The 21,341-nt window shown below is 57.8% G+C and overlaps 2 protein-coding genes across 2 annotated transcripts; one reads left to right on the plus strand and one right to left on the minus strand.

Moving 5' to 3' along the window:
* Window positions 1-364: 364 nt before the first annotated feature.
* KIFC2 (kinesin family member C2) lies at window positions 365-7,578 on the plus strand. The gene is made up of 18 exons (XM_065895286.1): window positions 365-463; window positions 700-781; window positions 959-1,110; window positions 1,239-1,377; window positions 1,516-1,640; window positions 1,732-1,797; window positions 1,886-2,014; window positions 2,444-2,521; window positions 2,636-2,750; window positions 2,829-2,938; window positions 3,328-3,436; window positions 3,547-3,704; window positions 5,383-5,487; window positions 5,570-5,691; window positions 5,788-5,911; window positions 6,016-6,145; window positions 6,231-6,487; window positions 6,578-7,578. Exons 1-18 carry the CDS (start codon window positions 365-367, stop codon window positions 6,830-6,832), a joined length of 2,355 nt encoding a protein of 784 aa, XP_065751358.1. The 3' UTR covers window positions 6,833-7,578.
* A 116-nt stretch (window positions 7,579-7,694) lies between these two features.
* FOXH1 (forkhead box H1) lies at window positions 7,695-9,247 on the minus strand. The gene is made up of 3 exons (XM_065895347.1): window positions 8,989-9,247; window positions 8,603-8,707; window positions 7,695-8,498 (listed from the first exon to the last, which is right to left on the minus strand). Exons 1-3 carry the CDS (start codon window positions 9,160-9,162, stop codon window positions 7,695-7,697), a joined length of 1,083 nt encoding a protein of 360 aa, XP_065751419.1. The 5' UTR covers window positions 9,163-9,247.
* Window positions 9,248-21,341: the final 12,094 nt, after the last annotated feature.

Here is a 21,341-nt window from a genome sequence, read left to right on the forward strand (position 1 = left end):
GCGCGGGGAGGGGTTGGAGGAAGGGGCCGAGAAGGAGGTGGAGGGGAGGGGTCGGAGGAAGGGGCGGGAGGGGAGGCTCGGAGAGGGGAGCGCTCGGTGGAAGCGGCGATGAGGGGAGGGGCCGAGAAAGGGGCTTGAGGGGAAAAAAGGTTGGACACCTGCGGGCGGAAGGCTCTGGGTGGGTACAGCCGCGCGAGGGTCCTTCGCAGAGGACCGGTAGGGATTCTGGAAGAGGAGGTGCGGGGCCGTACCGAGGGGGCGGCCGCCAGAGCATGCGCACGGGCTCTGCAGCGGTCGGGCGCGGAGTTGGGGCGCGGGGACGCGGGGCGGCGCGAAGCGGGGCCCTCTGCCGCCCCGCGCTCTCATGTACGCCTTCTACTCGCTGCTCATCTACATCTTCTACAGCCTCTTTCGCAGGGATGGCGGGGCCGCGGCGGCCGCCGACCCTGGGAACCCCGCCCAGGTGAGCGGGGGCGGGCGCAGCTCGGCCGGCGACCCCCTTCCGGAGAACGGTTTTGCAGGCCGGCGCTGCGTAGGTCCCGGGGCGCTGACGCGGGGGAGGGGCCGTGCCGAGGACCCCGTCTGTGGTGTTGGAAGCTGAGAGCCCGGCTCCAACCCCTCGGGCTCAGTTCTCGGAGGCAGGGAGCCCCATGGGCTGCCTGGCCTCGCCTGAGGGACTCCCCCCCGCTCCCTCCCTAGAGTGCCCGCGGCAAGCCCGGGGGTCGCCGCCGCCCCGACCAGCCCACTGCAGAGCTGTGGACCGAGCTGACCGGCCTGGTCGGTAGGTACTGTTGGTGCATCGGGAGTGCTGCGTCTCCCGGGGCAACGAGGGAGCGCCGCCGTCCGAGAGATGCAGGGGTGCCCGTGCCCTCATTGGGAGGGAGGGAGCTGGCAGGTGCCGGCTAGTGGCCTAGCATCCACGTGACCCAGCACGCCTACCCATCCCACTCCCTCGCAGGCTGCTCGGAGTCCGAGGATGGGCCGGGAGGGGCAGCGGAGGGCCGTCCGGCCGAGGTCTCACTGGAGGAGGCTCTCGTGCGTCTTGCGGAGTTCCTCTCAGTCCAGCTGGGGGCGGAAGAGAGCTTCGGGAATTCTGCCGACCTGAGCAAGGTAAGCAGAGTTGAGATTGCTAGGGCAACCTGTTCTGTGTTCTCAGGCCTACTGATTTCTATCCATACCCCTGTATCCTCTCCACCCGGCCCCATCCTTTTCCACTTGGATTTTTATTTCTTTCCCAGCCTGGTGATGTTCCCCCACTGTTGACGGTGACCGGTCAGCTCTTGGCCCTCCTGGCATGGATTCGGAGCCCCAGGGGGAGGCAGGTCCTGCCCCAGGCGACACAGCCAGCCTCAGGGGTGCAGCCCCCCACTCCTGCTGGTGCGTAAGGAGTAGTGAGTTGAAGAGGGAGTTTGTCCAGGGAGTGACGCCCACCAGAACCCTAGCAGCCAGATGTGAGGTGTCCCTTCCTTCAGGCCAAAGAGCTCTTCTGTCCTAACTGGGTCCACCCCACCCCAGGATCCCCATCCCAAGAAGAAAGCCCTCCCGTTTCACCAAGGGGTGAGGCCCAGGGGCAGCAGCTTCCTCAGTTAGAGGAAGACCAGAGAGCTTGGCAGCGGCTGGAACAGCTTATCCTTGGACAGGTGAGGGGCCCAGGAGGCAGTGGGGGGATGGGGGGGTCTGGAAGGGGACTGGAAGGAGGCGTTCCACCCGGTGCTCTTTCCTCCTTTCCAGCTGGAAGAGCTGAAGCAGCAGCTGGAACTGCAGGAGAAAGAGCTGGGCCAGCTGCGTGTGGGAGTGGTGAGGCTGCTGGGGTGGGGGCTGGACAAGGGGGACATGAGAGGGTTTCAGCCTCCAGGTGAGTTTTGAGGGCTTCCTTCTCTCCCAGGGGGCGACAGACTCGGAGAAAAGGGTTCAGCATCTGACTCTGGAAAACAAGGCCCTGAAACAGAGCCTGAGCCTTACTCGGGACCTCCTGCTGCACTGGGGCCCCGCCCCCCCCAACAGGGCCCCCCAGGTATCCTGCTCCTTAGCTGCCACTATCCCTGCAGCCCGGGGCTCCTGCACCCTGGTCTCTAGCAACACCACCTGGGCTTTCTCAGGACCTTGTGCTCACTGGAGCAGAGGCAGGGAGCCCCCTCTGACCCTTCAGACCTGAGGCCCGGACTGTGGGTGGCAAATGCACGGTAGCCCCTTCAAGGAGGCTGATGCCTATGAGAGAATCCCCTCCTTTCAGTCCATGGTTTCTCCCAGTGACTGACTCCAGGAGAGCAGAGAGACGTGGGGAAAGGAGCCCTGCATGGATTGGGAGGCGGGTGTGTGACCAGCTTTGTGAGCCCCTGTCGACTTGACTTTCTCATCTGTAAAACGGCGCAGCTGGAGCGCCCCTCCCTGAGCTTCCTCCTGGCTCCACACTTCAGCTGCCCCACTCCCCTTGCAGGAACAGGAGGAGGCAGAGGCACTGCTGGAGCTCCGGGGCCGGCTTCAAGAGGCCCAGGACACCACAGAAGCTCTCCGAGTCCAGGTGGGCTCTGGGCCCAGGGGCTGGGAAGTCTGGGGCTCTGGGGAGGGGGTGTCTGAGGCAGAGCCTGGTAAGTGCCTGTTTCCTCAGTGACAGGGCTGGGGTTGGGTGGGGCAGCTAGGGGTGCAGGAGGTGCAGCTTCAGGGCCTTCGGGGGGCCCTCCGGCAGCTCCAGCAGGAGGCTGAGCAGAAGTGCAGGAGGGAGCTGCAGCAGATGCGCGGGCAGCTGGCAGGTAAGGGCTGGGCTCCGGAGCTCATGGGAAGGCTGTGGGGTCTGGGCTTTCCCTCACAACAGCCTTTCCTGCCCCCAGGACTTCGTGCTCGCATGGCCAGCTTGCGTCAGGGCTGTGGGGACCTCCGAGGACTGGTCAGCACCTTTACCCAGAGCTGCCAGGGTTCGCTGAGCGAAGCCCGGGGCCAGGTCAGGACCACTCGCTCCCCTCCCTTGCACTTGTTCTCTGTGCAGCCTCGTCACTGGCCTTCCCTTGGGGAACCCCTGCTCTCCCTTCCTTTGCAGCCCCAGGGTCTTGTCTCATCTACTGCAAATCTTAGGTTCTGGAACCAGAACAACTGTGTTCTGTGCAAACTGGGGTGACGGTGAATCCCTCACAGGATTGCCGGGAAGCCCATGGTCCTCCTCGGGTCCCTGAGCTCCATCCCAGGCCCACTGAATGACGCCCCAAGGGTCTGAAGCCACTGAAAGTTGTGGATCCCCACAGCTGGGGGCCACGTGGTGGATATTGCCCTCAGCACCCCATCCCTCGCTCTCTTCCCACTGCCTTCCCCTTCCTCACCTTTCTGTGCCCCCAGGTATCGTGGGCCCTGGGGGCACTGTCAGCGGGCGGGGCTGGGACTCAACTCCTGGAGGCACAGCAGGGGCCCCCAACTGGATGCCCAGGGCGGCTGCTGGAGCTCAAGGGTATGGCAGGCTTGGGGAGAAAAGGGCTGGGGCAGCAGAGGTGGGGGACATGGGGGCTCTCCATGCTTCAGGATCTGGGAGGCAGCCCCCTGATCTGATCTCCACCCCAGGAAACATCCGTGTGCTCTGTCGGCTGAGGCCAGGGACACCCTCCAACTTGGTGAGCTTAGAGCCCGGCCCGGGTGGCACTGTCACCACCTGCTATCGAGGGCACCAGCGTCGCTTCCGCCTGGACTGGGTCTTCCCTCCACACGCCAGCCAGGAGGAGGTGATGCTCCACCCTTTCACCTGTGTCAGCTGTCACTCAGAGTTCCCTGGAGACCAGAGAAGGCTCCTGTCTGTCTGCCCTCCCAGGAGAGAGGGCGGCTGGACTCCAGCAGGGAAGGGGAGGGAGCCGGAGGGTCTGGGAGGCAGGACTGGTATGCTAGCTGGGCACCTACTTTCTTTCCAGGATTTCCGCTTTGCATCCCCCCACCAAACTCTGCAGGCTGGGGGAGACAGACTTTATGGCTTAAACAGGAAGATTAACATTTTCAAAAGTAACTTTGTGCCAGGAAACGAAGGAAAATGAACATGTTTGAGGTGATGGTTACTCAGGGGGCTGTGGAGCATGGCTGGGGTGCTGTTGTTGTTGTGAGGTCAGTACTGTGACCTCCTTCCCGCAGGCTTCACTGGCTGCCCACTCCCCTGGCCCAGGGTCCAGAGATGGTCAGCTCTGAGGGTGGGTAGCTCTCCTTGCTTTGTTGGCAAGGGGAGTGGGGGGGCACAGGTGAGCTTCCAACCCCAGCCCCCCGCTGCCTCGTTTCCCGCACACTATCTTCACTGCACACCAACTTGCAACTAGAGCTCAGGAAACAAGGCTGAGAGCTGGGAGGGGGTGAAGCGAGGGGCAGAGCTATCGGAGACCCAGACCTGTGCTGGCCTCATGGGGGACGGACTGTGATGAGAGTGCCTGGCAGGTACTCCCTTCCTCACTTTTTGGGGCACCGCAGCCGTTTTCCACCTACCTCTATTTACCCCCCATACCACCCCCACCCTGTCTTCAGCCTCCATCCCAACTGCAGCCCTGAACAGGGGCCCCTCGTCTACTGTCCTCTGGGTAGCCTTCCTAGACAGGGTCCTCCACTTCTGGCTGAAAGAGCCGAAGGGCTGTTACTGGGCTCCCTCACCTGTATTCCCCATCTCTGTCTGCAGTAGCGCCCCCGACGCTCCTTTCTAGTCATGGAATCTTAGCAACCTCACTGGCAATTCTGGATTCTGCCCTCGTAGCTGGCAACCAAAATTTCAAAGAGATCTGACAGCCCAGTGGTTACCCGCCCCCTTCTGGGCACAAAAGCTGGCCGACTGTGTCATTGCTCAAGAGGCTGCTGCTGGTGTCCAGTTGCCAAAGGACGCAAGTCCCAGCTCCATCTCCCCTTCACCTGCCTCTCTGCACCCTCCCAGGGCCCGACTTCCAGGATCCTGGTTGCCCACCAGCCTCCACACATGGGACCCTCTGGGTTCATCTTTCACGTGCCAAGTGCTGCACTAGTTCTCTTGGTCTGCATTCTCACTTAATCCTCACAACAGGTGCCACTACAGCCCTCATCTCACAGAGGGCAAGATGAGTGACTTGCCTCCAGTCACACCCAGGGTTTGAACTTGGCCATCAAGCCCAGGGTCTGGGCTCTTGCCTGCTACACCCCCAAGCCTTCCAAGCAGTCAATCGTCAGGATTCCAATACTCTGCATCACCTGTTCCTGCTCCCTGTCACGTCCCTTCCCTACTTTGCCTGGCAAATTCTGGCAAATGCCACCTTCTCTAGGGAGCCTCACCTGTCTGTTGGGAGATCCACTCTTGCACTGTGCTCCCCTAGAGCCAGCCTCCTTCCAGGGGAATCAAGTTTTGTTCACAGCTTGCCCCAGGTCCTGGGGCTTAGGGCCCCTCCCAACCCCTCCTACCCCTAGGTCTTCAGGGAGCTGGAGTCGGCTGTGCTGTCCTGCCTCGGAGGCTACAGTGTCTGCATTTTCACCTACGGTCAGACAGGGACGGGAAAGACCTACAGCATGGAGGTGGGAAAGGGGGCAGTCTGGGTGGCTTCTGGGGCCAGGGGCTGGGATGTGAGCCCGATGAGGCACCCCACCCCCTCCCCAGGGCCCACCTGAGGACCCTGGCATAGCTCCTAGGGCGCTGCAGTCACTGTTCCGGGAGATGGGAACAGGGGGACAGCACCACGTGACCCTCAGCATGGTGGAGATCTACAACGAGGCTGTCAGGTCAGGGCCGCAAACAGTGCCTCCTCCCCGCCCGGGGCCCCAACTTCGGGCTCCGCCCTTCAGAACTCCCAACAGAGCCTTCCCCCTTTTCGCCAGGGACCTCCTAGCCCCAGGGCCTCCCCAGCGCCTGGCAGTGAGGCAGGGCCCAGCAGGCGAAGGGGGGATCCAGGTGGCTGGCCTCACCCACTGGGACGTGCCCAATCTGGAGTCGTTGCACCAGGTGAGGGTGCCCGGTGGGGCCACGCAGCCCTCCAAGCCCCCGCCCTGTACTCCCACCTGGGCCGCGGACGCCGCAGCAGGCCAGCCCTGTCCTCCGTCCTCCAGATGCTGAACCTGGGGAGGAGCAACCGGGCCACCGCCGCCACAGCCATGAACCAGCACAGCTCTCGTTCGCACGCCCTGGTCACGCTGACGCTGCGCACGGCGTCCCCATCAAGCGGTCCCGGCACCGCAGGTACCTCGGCGTCTGAGTCCTGCGGGGGGCTTCGCTGCACCCGAGACCGGGCCTCCCTCCACGCCGGGCTCGCTCGCCCCTGCAGGCACGCTGCACCTAGTGGACCTGGCAGGGTCCGAGCGCGCCTGGAAGGCAGGGGCGGCCGGCACGTCGCATGAAGACCGGGACGGCGCTCAGCGTCTGCGGGAGGCTCGGACCATCAACCGCTCGCTGCTGGCGCTGGGAGGAGTGATGGCTGCGCTGCGGGCTCGCCGGCCACACGTGCCCTTCCGCGACTCGCAGCTCACGCGCCTGCTGCAGCCCGCACTGGGCCCCGGCGCCACCGCTGTGCTGCTGCTGCAGGTGGGGCCGGGCGGCCGCGGCCCGCGGGAGGGTCGTTTGCATGCCAGGCGCCGCCCACCCGGGCCCGCCCACCAGCGCCGCTCCTCGCAGGTCTCCACGCGGCCCGAGGATCTCGGCGAGACCGTGTGCTCGCTCAAGTTCGCCGAGCGAGTGGGGCGAGTGGAGCTGGGGCCTGCTAGGCCCCGCAGGGCCCCGCGCTCCGGGACGCCCTCCTCCCTGAGCACCGACACACCACTCTCTGGGACCCCCTGCACCGCCACGCCCTCGCCCGGCAGCCCTCCAAGCCCCGGCCTGGACAGCGGCTCCAGCTCGGCCCTGGCACCGCCGGAGGACCTGCCTTCGTAGTCCTGCCCGAGGAGTCTGGGTCGCGTCTCTGCCGGCAGAGGCAGCAAAGTCCCTATTCCCCCCACGACCTCCTTGATCTCTGGGGGCCCGCTGCCCCCCAGACTCCCAGAGTCCACCCCTTTCTCTCCCGCCCCCAGGAGTGTTCCGCCTGGGGTAATGATCACACCACCGCCCCCCCGCCCCCCCCGGCCCAAGCCCTTAGCTTATCACCATCTGCTGTTATCGCCGCGCACAGCAGGGGATCCCAGAGTCGCGGAGGCAGACCCTGGCCAAGTGGCCACCAGACTCACTACCCCATCACCAAACATCGGACTTGCATTAAAATGTCGTTTGTTCCTTTACTCTTATCTTCCCCACTACCACCACCAAAACCAGGTAGGGTCTCCATTCTCCGTCCCCTCCCCCCAAAGGTGCTACCTCCTTGCCAGGCAACAGTGGAGGGGGGACAGGACTTAGGGATGGAGCGGCTGGGGTGGTCATCAGATCTACCCTCCCCCAGCCCGGAGCCAGGGAGGGGAAGTGACAGATGGTGATGGATGGATGGATGGATGGATGGATGGATAGATGGACAGAGGGCTGGAGAAGGTGGGACCAGGAAGGGGACAGGAAGGGCTACTTCAAGCACAGCCCGTTCCTTCCAGCCTTGCCTCTCGGGGTAAGAGAGGCATGACTGACCATCAGGGCTGCGGTGGTGCCCAGCTGGGCCATAGCTCTTCGGGAGTGTCCAATAAACACGCGGATTCTCAGCACGGCTGGTACCTCGTGTCTCAAGGCGGAGCCACACATACCTTAGCTTCCCCTCAACAGGCCTAAGGGTGGCAGGAGAGGGTGGGAGAGGAAAGCAGCCCCTGCCCTAGGAGCCTCACAGGCTGTACCAGGAGAGTAGCCAGCCTGGGGTAGGGGCAGCCAGGTCTCGGGGGTGGCTAACCCACGCATCATAGATGCTTTTGTTGGGTGGCACCCCCTGGAAGAGGGCGTCTAGATCCCAGAGCAGACTTGGGGGGCCATGGGTTTCAGGGACCACCCCCCAATAGCTTGTGCTGGTTGAGGGGGGGCACCGGGGGCAAGAGGTGGGTGGCAGTGGGGCAAATGGCATCACCACGTTGGGAGTGTAAATGGGCAAGTAGGAGGTAGGTAGCTGCCCCCAAAGCGAGGCCCTGTGGCTTCCACCAGGGAGTCCCCCAGGGCCTGGGGTACCCTGCAGTAAGTGCAGGGGCCAGGTTCTGGGTTCAGGGGAGAGGGGCGAGGGCCTGCTGTTTCCCCCCTGGGAAGTCTCCCCTTCTGCTCTCAGGGACCCTGGGAGGGGGCAGACGGGCCACAGAGGCCTCTCAGAGGTGGGGACTGGAGTGGGTGCCTCTTCCTCCCCTATGCGAACTGAGCCTGACCGACTTGGGCTGCTCGGCGGCGCCCCCTCCCCGGAGTCCCCTAGCAGAGACTTTATGCTGAAGCCCTCGCGGGGCGGCGGCTGGGGACTGGGCGGCCGGTAGGGCCGGCCATGCAGCACATAGGGGCCCAGGTCCTTGGCGAAGGCTCCCCTCGCGCCCCTGCTCTGCCAGCGCCTGCACAGGGCCGTGTTCTGCAGCCGCAGCGCCTCGGCTGGGATCAGGCTCACGTCGACCGCCCAGAAGTTGCCCTTGGCCTGGGGCTTCGCGGGATCTTTGGGCACCTGGTGGAGGAGGGGGGCAGGCTTGGGTGGGGCTGTACGACCCCGGATACTCAGGATTTCCGCCCGCGTCCCGCCCCCAGGCTCCGACCCTCGCCCTGCCCCACCTTGCGGAAGCACCGGTTGGAGGAGAGGTTGTGGCGGATGGAGTCTTTCCAGCCCTCGTAATCGTCCCTGAAGAAGGGGAACACGGCCTGGACCTGACGGATGATCTGAAACCATCGGGCGGGCACCGGGCGCCGTGAGCCGGGGCGCCACGCTGCCCCTCCCCTCGCTTCTGCGTGGCCCCCCTCGCCGGGAAGGGGCCTGCCTGAGTGCTTTAGCTCTCTCCCTGGGTGCCCAGGCCAGGACCGGCCCCACTGGCATGGCTGGGTAGGGCCAGGTCGGGGTGGAGGCCGGAGCCTGAGCCTCCGAGCAGGGGCCAGGTGGAGGACGCTTCCGGGGACAGGTCCGATCACGGAGTGTGAGGGAGAGCGGGCGGGGATCCTCTCACCTGGGCCAGCTTCAGCCTGCGGGAGGGTGCGGCCTGGATCACCAGGGCGATCATGGCCAAGTAGGTGTAGGGGGGCTTGTCATGCCGCAGGTATCTCTTCTTTCTCCTCTGGGGGGGCTGGGAGGGCGACTCCCCGCCGGGGAGCCCCAGGCGGGGGTTGCTGCAGGGCCCCATGCAGAGGAAGCAGGCAACGTGGGCAGGGGTCCGGCCGGGTGGTGGGCGCAGGGCACTGGGGCAGTGTGGTAGTGTGTTGAGGAAGAGCTGGGGCCTGAGGCCAGGCGGGGGCTGGCGGGCCAAGCCCTTTATCATTCGGATGGAAGGGGGAGGGGAGGGGAGGCCAAGGGAGGTAGAAATACGCGGTGGGGGAGGGGAGCGTGCAGAGGGCAGCCACAATTAGCAGGTTTCAGTTAATCTGGAAGGGAGGGGCAGGAAAGATTCCAGTGGGGGCTGCAGGCGGCCACCCCCCAGGCCTCATTCCTCACCCCTGGGCTGCCTTTGGCACTCCCCCTAGAGCTGTAAGGAAAAGCCCTTGGAAGGGTCTTATGACCCACAGTTACTTTATCCCATCTAGAGCCCAGGTTTACATTTAACAGATGGGGGAGTGATTGGTCCAAGATGAGCCGCCAAGAAGGGGTGGGTCCTGCCCAGAGTTCAAGGCCAAGCAGCTAGCAGGACTTGGGTGGTGGTCTGGGAGGGCTTCCTAGAGGAAACCTCAGAAACAAAAGAGGGATACAGTTGACTCAAGGGATTTTCCCACAGGCTGCTGCATGGCCCCAGAAGGCTCCCCAGGCCCTGGAGGTCACTTTCCTTCCCTCCTTGGTGCTGGTCAACAGTGGGTCCTGGGAGCTGACCATAACAATAGTCCCTCATTATGCCCTGTGCACCTCACTGGTCCTGGGTAAGCTGGACCCCCCTGGCTTGAGAGAACTTCCTGGAAGTATGTTTGCCTCTCTACTCTTCTGGTCCTCTGGGTCCAGATACTCTGGAGGTTGTCCCCTGAGGAGGACGCCACTTGGTCCTCTGGGGCACTCAGGCAGTGCCCCTGGGTGGGTGTGCATGGAAGGAGAGGCCTTATAGCTGTAGGTGTTTACTGGCTACCACTTGGGGCCAGGCCTTGAGGACACAGCCCTGTGGGCCATGGTGCCTGCCCAGGGGAGCCTGCAAGAACCACTTGGCATCACCCTGGGCAGGAGTGAGGACAGGTGTGTTATGTCTGGGTACATAGGGCTTCCCAGGCAGCCCCAATGCCCTGTGGCTTAGGCTAGGAGGGAGATGCTCCCCAGGCAGGAGGGGGGTAGGCCTGAGTAGAGGAGGGGCACTCTGGGAGACAGAGTGGAGGCTGAGCCTGGGGAGGCCTGCAGGGCCAGCACCCCTTGGTCAGCCCTGGCCAGAGCTTCTGAGTGCTTTAGCAGGCACAGGGCCTGGCCCAAAGGTGCGATTCTGGAAAAATGCATTTGGCAGCTGCCCGGAGACATGGTCCTCCTGGGTCCCAGACCCTTCTGTCCCCTGACCTCCTCCCTGGCCATCTAGTCTGTGGCTCTGCCCCTCAAGTCAGTCAGGGCCTGTGCTCTGTACCCTGACCCAAAGCCTGGGTTCCCCCCGGTGAGGACTGGGCAAGTCTGCAAAGGGATTATCTGGCCCGGGACACCAGCAGTGGTGGGGTGTTGCTACTAGGACCCCAGACCCGAGCAAAGCCACAGAAGCACAGGGAGACACTTTCTATCACTTCACTCTAAGATTTCGTCTTTTCTTGGGCGGCAGCAGCACCCCTTCCACACACACACCAATTATACCCTTAGAGGGTAGAAAATCTGCAGCCTACAGTGGGTGCCCAGCTCTCACTGAGGTGCTGAGGGAAGGGGTGAGTGATGGGTGCAGTGGAGGAGGAAGCCTGGAGCTGAGATGGATGATGTATGTGGGGTACCACACGGCTCCCTCCACTATCTCAGACTCTTTCTTCAGACTTCACCTGGCTTCCTCTGGATCCCTATGTCACCTCCTCAACTCCTGTCTGTTTCCAGGACTCTAGCTGAGGGGTCCTTGTGTCTCACCAGGCGACCTATGGCTTCCTAGCTCCACTCGGTCATTAGAGGTCTTTTTCTCCAACAGGTCTTAAGTCACCCCCTCTCCTCCACTGGTCCTCCTGTGCTTCCAGGATAAAGCCCAGCTCTTGGTTTGGCGTTCAAGGCTCCTCATGTCCTGACTGTTCATCACTGACCGCACGTACCACCCTACCGGGTCCCCGCCCTCCTAAACCACCACCTCAATTCTTCCCACCGGGTCCTTCCACCTTTGCGCATGCTCTTCTCTACACCAGTGATGCCCCTGCTTTGTCGAGTGAACTCTGACCCTTCCTTAAAAGCTCAGCGTAAATAGATGACCACCCTCCTGGGAACCTTTTGACTACTTGCCCTTCCCGCCCCAACCGGGCCCCACCGCGCCGACGACGCCCCTACCACAGACGTTTGCACCGTGCGATCAGCAACCTCCCGCTACTTGCTCTGCGCAAGCCCCGCCCCCGCGCGGCTCGGCCCCGCCCCCGCGCGGCTCGGGCTCGCCCCCCGCGGCTCGGGCCCGCCCCCTGCTCCCACTGGCAGCCGCGGCTTCCGGCTCCGGGACCCGGGGCCGGAAGTGTCGCGTTGCCATGGCGAGGGGCCCGCCCCCGCGGCGCCGGGAGGAGCGCTAGGCTGACGGACCCGCAGACGGGCTCCGATCGACTGCGCGGTGGCTGCTGGCGCGAGGCGGAAGGTCAGGCGCGGACTTCCGGGGCCTGCTGGCGGGAGGGGAGGCGCCGGAGGTGGGAGGTGGGAGAGGGGAGACGGGGAGGCCCGGGTCCGGGCGGGAGGCTGTCCAGGCCCCGCTTGGGCGCAGGTGGGTGAGGCCCAGGCAGCCGGTGCTGAGGGTCAGGAAGGCTCCTGGAGTGGCAGGCTGTGAAGGCCACCGGTAGGCTGTTCACGTTTTAGCTAAATGTGGAGTTGTTTGCAGCCTTGCAACCTGTTGGTCAGGTAGGCAGCGCTAAAGTTACCTCCATGTCAGCTGAGGAAATTAAGGCCTGCGGAGAAGTGACTTGCCAGGCTTCTTTTGGGCTTTGGAGTTAGGCCAGAGGAGAAACTGAAGCCTTTCTGGGGCAAGTTCCTTAAACTTCCAGGGGTTCAAGTGACCTCACTTGTGGGTGGATCCTGGGCTCCAGCTCACAGATCGGTGTCCGGGCGGGAATAGTAGCTGCTGTGTGGTAAGTGCCGGCCGTGCTGGTGCGGAGGCGCTCGGGCCTGGGAGGGAGTATCCACGCCGGCCTGGGGCCCCTCGCCGTCCTGGAGCAGAGGCTGAGGCGACTGTGGGATTAATTTTCGTGGGTGCGGAGACGGGAGGTGTGTACGGAGTCATTCCAGGTTTGGGGAAGCGGGAGAAAGGCTGGACCTCCCCAAACCTCTGGGCCTTCTTTTTCCTCCCGGTCCTTAGCTTGGGGGTGGAGGTGCAGGGGCACCACACTGCTCTTCTCAGTCCCTGCCTTTGCTCCCCCAGCTGCTCCCCACCAGGATTGGGGAGCTCTCCCTGGGAGAGGTGTAAAGGGCCTCTGTGCCCTGGCTGGGCCGCCTCATTCACTTAAGGGGCGGCAAGGGGAGCCCCAGGCTGGAGTGAGTTGCCTAAGGGGCTGGTGGTTGCCTGAAGGATCTTGTGCGGGGCTGGCACTGGGGTCCTTGCCTGGTGGGTGTGTGGCGCTCTGAGCAGCCAGCTCCCGTACCCCGCCTCTCCTGCCCCATCAGCTCTTACTCAGAGCTGGAATGGGGCAGCGTCAGCAGGTCTGTCCTCCCTTCCTGTGGGCTCTCCACTGGCCTCATCCCTTACCTACTTAGTCTGTGCCTGGACTCTGCCCTCCCCAGAAGGTTGCCTGGGCTGTCAGGCACCTAGCGAGGGGGCTCTCGTATCTATGGGCTCTGCGTTGGGGTCTGTGTTCTAGGGATTTTGAACCTCTGGTGTCTATCAACAGTTTGCCTCCACTGTGTGCAGTTTTGGAACCTCAGTCTCGGATGAACCTCTGGTGACCCAGCACACCATCTGTGCCCCAAGAGTGCCCCACCCCAGTGCCTCTGCCATGGTCCACCTGTTCACTAAAGCAGGATGTCTGGGTGGCAGTGTCTTCCCTCACCTCCAGCGCCCCAGAACTTCCTCCTCAGTAACCCGGATCCTGGCCCTCCTGTCCGTCCCTTCTACCATATAGCCTGCTTCTGTGGCTCCTCAGTTCCATCCGGGATGGTAGCCTTTGCTCCTGGCTGCTCTTCTTGGCTGTGTCTCAGCTCCTCGACTTCACCCTTCTCACCTGAGCCAAAGGGATGGGTCTGAAACGCAGGTCTGATTCTTGTCCTCTCCTCCTGGAAATCCTTCCTCACAGACTGCAGGATGACATGCCTGTCTTTGCACACTAGCCCCCGTCCCCTGCCCAACTCCTGATCACCTTGCCATGTGTGTGTCAGACCACCACCCTTCTGAATTCCTGCAATAGTGGTGGAGGGGAGGGGAGGGAGTATACCTCCCCTGTCCCTTTCCAAGCTCTGTGGCCTTAGGAAAGGTCTTGTCAGCACATCAGATTGAGAAAAAAGACAGAGAGGTGAAGGAAAGTCTAGTTCCACAGACACCCAGGGGAGAGGGTCCCGGGGAGGAGAGCATGGGCTCCACTGCCAGGACCCCTGTGTGGGCAATGTGGTGAGGCCCGACGGCGGACGGCGGGTTCTGGACTGCTTCCTTCCTGGGCGGCTGTGACAAACACAGAGATTGCCAGGAGTGCGCGAGACCTTGGTCATTCTTTGATCTGACCATTGCTGTTGTGTTGGTTTTGTGTGGCGTGCTTTGTAAGTCTCACCCCCACCCACCCCCTAGAACCTCTTCCCGTTTTGGAAGGAGGAGCGTGGTGTAGTTGCAGGTGAACCCTGGGAGCCTCCAGGACTCAGATGAAGCCCCTGCAGAACCCTCCCCACTGTCAGGGAGGTTGGAATGGCCCTCGCTGCGCTGGCAGGGCCCGCGGTGAGCATTGCCGTTGCCGACAGGCCTCCTGTGTTTCCTCCGGGCTGATCTCCGGGTGGGTGAGCAATGCATGTGTCACCATCGCTGGCTCTGCATCCCAGTGCTGAGCCCGACCCTGACGCAGCTGCACACACAGCTGAGGGGGGTCCTTTCCATTCAGCCGGCTCAGTCCCAAGCTCACCGTCTCCTGTGTCCCCTTCTGTGCCGTTCCCCAGTGCCCGGAATGCATCTGCTCCTGTGGTTATGGGTGCTTCCTGCAAGTCAGGCACCGGGTTCAGGGAAGAAAACAGTAAATTGAGTCAAAAATGAAAGCAGGGTGAAGAGACAGGAGTGACAAGGTAACCACAGAAGACCTCTGAGGAGCTGATATTTATATTGAGATCTGAGGGACTTCCCTGGTGGCCAGTATTTAAGAATCTGCCTGCCAAAGCAGAGGACACGGGTTTGACCCCTGGTCCGGTAGGATCCCACATGCCACGGAGCAACTAAGCCCATGTGCCACAACTACTGAGCCCGCGCGCCTGGAGCCTGTGCTCCGCAGCAAGAGAAGCCACCACAATGAAAAGCCCACGCACAGCAACAAAGAGCAGCCCCCGGCTCGACACAACTAGAGAAAAGCCCGCGTGTAGCAACAAAGACCCAATGCAGCCAAAAATAAAATAAATAAATAAATAAAAATTTAAAAATACACTTTAAATTGAGATCTGAGTTACAAGAAGGAAAGAGCTATTCTGAGATCTGGTGGAAGAACTTTCCAGACAGAAGGCACAGCTGATGCAAAGGAGGAATGATGATGAGGATGGTAGATCAGGGGTCTGCAAAGCTTTTCTGTGAAGGGCCAGAGAGTAAGTATTTTAGGCTTTGCAGGGCATATGGTCCCTTTCGCAACTATTCTGCCCATTTGTGGAAAAGTAGCCACAGACAATACATAAGTACATGTGCTCTGTTTCCACAAAACTTTATTGATAGACCCTGAAACTTGAATTTCATATAATATTCATGTGTCACAAAATATTCTTTTTATTTTTTCCCCAATCATTAAAAAAGGTAAAAACCATTCTTAGCTTATGGGCCATACAAAAACAGACAGTGGGCTGTAGTTTGCCAATTCCTGTGCTAGGCACCAAAAAATGCCTTTGTTGTCTAACTCATTGAATCCTCATAAGACCCTTAAAATGAAAGTACTGTTATTCCATTTACAGATGAGGAAACTGATTTAAAAGAGGTCAGGAAACTTGACAAATCCCCTCAGCTGCTGCCACTTTAGACCCAGAGTCTGGTTCCAGAGCTCAGCTCCCAGCCTCTGGTATAGAGCCGAGGTTTCTGAGGTGCAGGAAGCGGTCTGGTGCTGAGTGGGAAGTGGAGAGAGGTGTGGGAGGGGACAGCAAGGCCAGGAGGGGCCAGACCACTCAGGGTTAGAGGCCAGGAGAAAACTTAGGTTGTATACTTTTTTTTTTGTTACATCAAACTTTACTGAGGTATAGTTTACCTACAATAAAAGGCACCTATATAAAATAATTTGGTGGGTTTTGATAGATGTATACATCCTTGTAAAAGCCACCATAATCCAGATGTAGAGCATTTCCATCATCCCCATTCCCTTCCCCAGGCAATCACTGATCTGCTTTTTGGGGTGTTTTTTGTTGTTGTTTTTATAAATTTGTTTATTTATTTACTTTTGGCTGCATTGCTGCACACGGGCTGCTTCTAGTTGCAGCGAGCGGGGGCTGCTCTTCGTTGCAGTGCGTGGGCTTCTCATTACGGTGGCTTCTCTTGCTGCGGAGCACGGGCTCTAGGTGCACGGGCTTCAGTAGTTGTGGCTCACGGGCTCAGTATTTGTGGCTCGCGGGCTCTAGAGCACAGGCTCAGTAGTTGTGGCGCATGGGCTTTGTTGCTCCGCGGCATGTGGGATCTTCCCAGAGCAGGGCTCGAACCTGTGTCCCCTGCGTTGGCAGGCGGATTCTTAACCACTGCGCCACCAGGGAAGTCCCTACTTTTTGTTTTTATAGATTCACTGTCCCTTTTTTTTTTTTTTTTTTTAAGAATTTCACATGAATGGAAGCGTACAGAATGAACACTTTTGTGCCTAACTTCTTTGTCCAGAAGTTTTGGAAATTCACATGGCTGCATGTATGTGTGGTCCGTTCTGTCTTTGTTGCCGAATGTCTGGTACCCACCGCATAGATACACCACCGTTTACTCTCTGTGCACACACCTGTTGATGGACATTTTGATTCTTTCCAGTTTTTGGCTGTTTTGAATAAAACTGCTGTGAATACTTGTGTCTACAAGTCTTTGTGTGGACATATACTTTCTTTCTCTTGGGTTGAGTTGATAGAAATGATGGTTGAAATGCGTATTTGTGTTTAACTCTATGAAAAAGTACCAAACTATTTTCCAAAATGGTTGTATCATTTTACATTCCCAGTTCCATATCCTCTCGTCATTCTTTTAAAGTTTAGGTAGCTCGTTGTGCCTTTTTAAATTGGCATTTCCTTAATGATGAATGGTGTTGCACATCTCTTCATGTCCTTATTTTATTGGCCATTTGTGTATCTTCTTTTGTGATGTGTCTAAATCTTTTACCCGTAAAAAATGGGTTGTTTGTCTCATCAAGCTTTAAGAATTCCTTGTATATTTAGGATGCAAGTCCTTTGCCAGATACATGTATTGCAAAATGTTCTCAGTCTGTGGCTTGACTTTTCATTTTCTTTCTTTCCTTCTGTCCTTCTCCCTTTCTGTCTCTCTCCCTTTCTCTCTCTCTCTCTTTCTTTAATTTGGCTGTGCTGGGTCTTAGTTGCAGCATGCGAACTCTTAGTCGCTGCATGTGGGATTTAGTTCTCTGACCAGGGATCGAACCCACGCCCCCTTCATTGGGAGCACGGAGTCCTAGCCACTGGACCACCAGGGAAGTCCCGATGTTTAATTTTGTTACCAGGGTCTTGAACAGCAGATACTTTTAATTTTGATGAAGTTCAGTTTGTCATTTTTTTCCCTTTATGGTTTATGCTTTCTCTTATGGTCAAGAGGTCAAGGATCATTGTTTTCCGAGGATATCCAGTCATTCCAACACCATTTTTGAAGACCATCCTGTCCCCATTGTATTACCTTAACAGCCTTGTTGAAAATCAATTGACAGTGTATGTTTGGGTGTATTTCTGGATTCCCTATTTTATATTCATTGATCTTATTGCTAATATCCCACATATTTGATTATTGTAGCTTTATAATAAGCCTTGAGGTTAAGTAGTGTTAATTTTCCAACTTGGTTTTTCTTTTTCAGATCATTTTGGCTCTTCAAGATATTATGTAGTCCTATATAAATTTGAGAATTTCTACAAAAGGGCTTACTGGCATTTTGATTGGGATTGTATTGAAGCTACAGATCTATTTATGTAGGTCTCTTTTTTTGTTTGTTTGTTTTTGTTTGTTTGTTTGTTTTTGCGGTACGGGGGCCTCTCACTGTTGTGGTCTCTCCCGTTGTGGAGCACAGGCTCCGGACGCGTAGACTCAGCGGCCATGGCTCACGGGCCCAGCCGCTCTACGGCATGTGGGATCTTCCCGGACCGGGGCACGAACCCGTGTCCCCTGCATCGGCAGGCGGACTCTCAACCACTGCGCCACCAGGGAAGCCCTTCCAGAACGTTTTAATTACCTGAAGCAGAAAATCTGTCCATTAAACAGTACTTCCTTACTCCCCCTCCCCCCAGCCCCAGGCAACCACCATTCTGCTTTCTATCTCTGAATTTACCTATTATATAAAGGGAAATCATACAATATATGTCCTTTTGTCTGATACATTTGTATCATGTATCAGAATTTCATTCCTTTGCATGGCTGAATATTCCATTGTATGTATATACCACATTTTGTTTGTTTCTTCATCTGTCGATGGGCATTCGAGTTGTTTCTGCTCTTTAGCTATGGTGAAAAATGCTGCTGTGAACTTTGGTGTGCCCATAGCTGAGTCCCAGATTTCAGTTCTTTTGCTTGTATACCCAGAAGTGGAATATGCCTTTGCTCCCACACTGCATGGTCGGCAGCGTCACGTTCTGTTCTGTACCCTAGTTCACTGTCCTGTGGTGCAGAAGTTGGAGGCGATGTCAGTCTTTCTGTCTTCAGAGCCAGGCATTGTGCACAAACTATGTCTCCTCATCTGCGGGCCTGTTGTCCCAACTCCTGCACCCCTAGAGTGTTTTCACGGGCTTCAAGCTCGCAGGATTCCGCTGTGTTACCTGTTTCCGGTCTCCTGGTGTGTTTCCGGTCTCCTGGTGTGTTTCTGGCCTCAGGTCATTCCCAGACACCTCCCCCACGCAGCGCCCCTCTCTCTGCTCTGGGGCTGCTACCTTCTTCCCTGTGACCTCAGGAATGTGTAAACTGATCATGAGCTCTCTTCTGGATGCCCCTCTAGTTCTCCTGCTAGGTGTGTGGAGGTCACAGTGTGGTCATCTGGACCCCACACAGGTCTTCTTCTAAAGCTTTGTGGCCTCAGTGCCCCCCCCGCCCCGCCCCCGTAACTCTCCAGCCCCGTGCTTCTGGCAGCATCCTGCCCAGCCCCAGGCCCAGCATCATTGTGTGTGATGTGTGTGTGGGTGACTGAGGTTCGAATCAGAGCAAACCCAGGGTCACAGTGCTGTCTCCTCCAGAGCCCACTTTTGTTATTTTGGTTTTAACACTGCTGTACTTGACAGACCTTCATTTCCAAGTCTACACGGTGAGGTCCTGGCCCATCAGAGTCATGAAGCCGAAGGTGCAGCACCGCGGCAGCCGGGATCAAGCCTGTGGCCTGGCCTTTAGGAAGGTGTGGTGCTCAGGCCTCTGGAAGCCTGTCCTTTCTCCTCCTAGCTGAGCGTGGGTTGGCTTTTTGTTTTTTTGTTTGTTTTTGGCTGCACTGCGTGGCTTGTGGGACATAGTTCCCTGACCAGGGATTGAACCCCGGACCTCGGCAGTGAGAGCACAGAGTCCTAACCACTGGACCACCAGGGTGGCTTTTATCCTCAGTTCTCTTTGAGTCTCTTTTCAAATGCAGATGCCTCCAGCTGCCCAACTTCTTTCATTTGGCCATCTAGACTTCTGACACCTTGCTGTGAGTTAGTTTATTAGATTTCTTTCAGAGCTGGGTGGCAAAGGGAAGGGAAATGGACGAGGGAGCTTTGGAGTGCCCCTGGCTTCTGGGGAGGGGCCCTCCCAGGTTCTCCAGCCCCCACAACAGTGCTGCCACACCTTGCTGGCAGTCCCTCACTCACGTGGTCCAAACGGATCTCCAGTGCCTGCTCTGGCCCAGGGACCTAGGGGGCTGCAAGCACCGTGTGCACAAACGTGCCAGCGTCTTGGGGTCCTCCTTCCTCACAGGATTGTCAGCTGGGCAGTTGTAACGGAGCCAAATGAAATTTCATTTTTGTAGGTCACAGCTTTGAAATAGCTTCAATTTCCTATGGTCCTACTGGTGAGGGAAGTTTGAGGAGTATTGAGATCACTGAAAAAGGACACAGATCTCATGGGAGGGGTCAAGAAGGAAACTGAGGCCAGAAGATGAGTAGGAGTAAGTAAGCCAGAGAGGAGACTCGTTATAAAGCTACAATGGGGAGGACACTGTAGCACAGGCTTAGGACGGATGGAACAGAGTCAAGAGGCTCGGACAGGTTCACACATATATGGGAACTTAATTTATTACCAAGACGGTGCTGCAGAACAGTGTGGAGAGAAGCACCTTTTTCCAAAAATATTTAATTATTTATTTTATTTTTGGTTATTTTTGGTTGCGTTGGGTCTTCGATGCTGCACGCGGGCTTTCTGTAGTTGCGCTGAATGGGGGCTACTCTTCGTTGTGGTGTGCAGGCTTCTCATTGTAGTGGCTTCTCTTGTTGAGGAGCACGGGCTCTAGGTGCGCGGGCTTCTGTAGTTGTGGCGTGTGGGCTCAGTAGTTGTGGCTCGTGGGCTCTAGAGCGCAGGCTCGGTAGTTGTGGCGCATGGGCTTAGTTGCTCCGCGGCATGTGGGATCTTCCCAGACCAGGGATCGAATCCACGTCCCCTGCATTGGCAGGCGGATTCTTAACCCTGCGCCACTAGGGAAATCCCAAGAAGCAGCTTTTAAATAAATGGTGCTGGGACAATTGGGTATAAATGTGGAAGAAAAATGCAACTGGAGTCTGTACTAGTTATTATTGATGTGTAACAAATTGCCTCCGAATATAGCAGCTTGAAACAACATTTATTGGGACTTCCCTCATGGTCCAGTGCCTAAGACCCTGCGCTCCCAATGCAGGGGGCCCAGGTTCAATATCTGGTCAGGGAACTGGATCCCACGTGTCACAATGAAGAGTTCACATGCTGCAACTAAAAAAAAAAAGATCCCGCACGCAGCAACAAAGATTCTGCATGCCGCAACGAAGACCTGGCACAGCCAAATAAATAAATGTTTTTTAAAAAACCAAACAAAAACCCAGCATTTGTTATCTCAATCTCTGTGGGTCAGGAGTCCAGGACCAGCTCAGCTGGATGGTTCTGGCTCAGGATCTCACACATTTTCTGAAGACTTGACTGGGGCGGGGAGTCTGCTTCCAAGCTGGCTCCCTTGCTGGTCCCAGTGGGAGGCGGCTGGCTTCCCCCAGAGTGAATGACCTAAAAGAGAGAGCAGGGATGTCTCAGTCACAGTGCCTTTCACATCCTAATCTTGGGTGTCACACTGTCACGTCTGCCACACTCTGTATTCATTATAAGCAAGTGACTAAGTGCAGCCCACATTTAAGGGGAGGGGAATTAGGCTCCAGCTTTTCAAGGGAAGAGTGTCAAATAATTTGTGGGCATATTTTTAAACCACTATAGATTCCGTACTTTACACTATACACAAACACTAGCTCCAGGTGGACTATAGACCTAAATGTGATGGAAACTATGCTACTTTTAGAAGATAATATAGGAGACTAGTCTTTAGAAAGATGTCTCATCTGATTAATTCTCAGGGAACTGCAAATTGACTGCAGGGCGATACCACGGCCCACACACCAGAGTGACAAAACGAATATGTTTTGTATAAACCAACTGGAATGTTTCTCCATTGCTGTTGGGACTGTAAACTGGTACCACGTTGAAAAGTAGTTGTAGCATCCATTGATTCATGTCATATAGCCTGCAGTTGGCTGCTGTGCACCAGTGTCTGTGGACAGGGTGTTCACGGCAGCCTGTCATTCACAGGCCCACACCCAAGCTGCCCTAGGCCCTCAGAAGTGTACCCCGAGCTGTGTAAACAGGCCTGTAGTGGACTGTTACTCAGCCCAAGGCAGAAAGCCTAGGGCACAGGCCTCAGAAGGGGTGGATCCCACGCACATGATGGG

This window comes from Phocoena phocoena, chromosome 17, assembly GCF_963924675.1.
Source record: "Phocoena phocoena chromosome 17, mPhoPho1.1, whole genome shotgun sequence".
In the NCBI taxonomy this organism is placed as follows: Eukaryota; Metazoa; Chordata; class Mammalia; order Artiodactyla; family Phocoenidae; genus Phocoena; species Phocoena phocoena.

Excerpts from the sequence above, each read along its gene's own strand:
- KIFC2 (XM_065895286.1), top strand. The coding sequence starts at position 365 with ATGTACGCCTTCTACTCGCTGCTCATCTACATCTTCTACAGCCTCTTT. Across the intron at positions 2,751-2,828 it reads GATGCGCGGGCAGCTGGCAG|GACTTCGTGCTCGCATGGCC; the intron begins GTAAGGGCTGGG and ends TCCTGCCCCCAG. Across the intron at positions 3,705-5,382 it reads CACACGCCAGCCAGGAGGAG|GTCTTCAGGGAGCTGGAGTC; the intron begins GTGATGCTCCAC and ends TCCTACCCCTAG.
- FOXH1 (XM_065895347.1), bottom strand. The coding sequence starts at position 9,162 with ATGGGGCCCTGCAGCAACCCCCGCCTGGGGCTCCCCGGCGGGGAGTCG. Across the intron at positions 8,708-8,988 it reads GCAGGCTGAAGCTGGCCCAG|ATCATCCGTCAGGTCCAGGC; the intron begins GTGAGAGGATCC and ends CGATGGTTTCAG. Across the intron at positions 8,499-8,602 it reads CCAACCGGTGCTTCCGCAAG|GTGCCCAAAGATCCCGCGAA; the intron begins GTGGGGCAGGGC and ends CTCCTCCACCAG.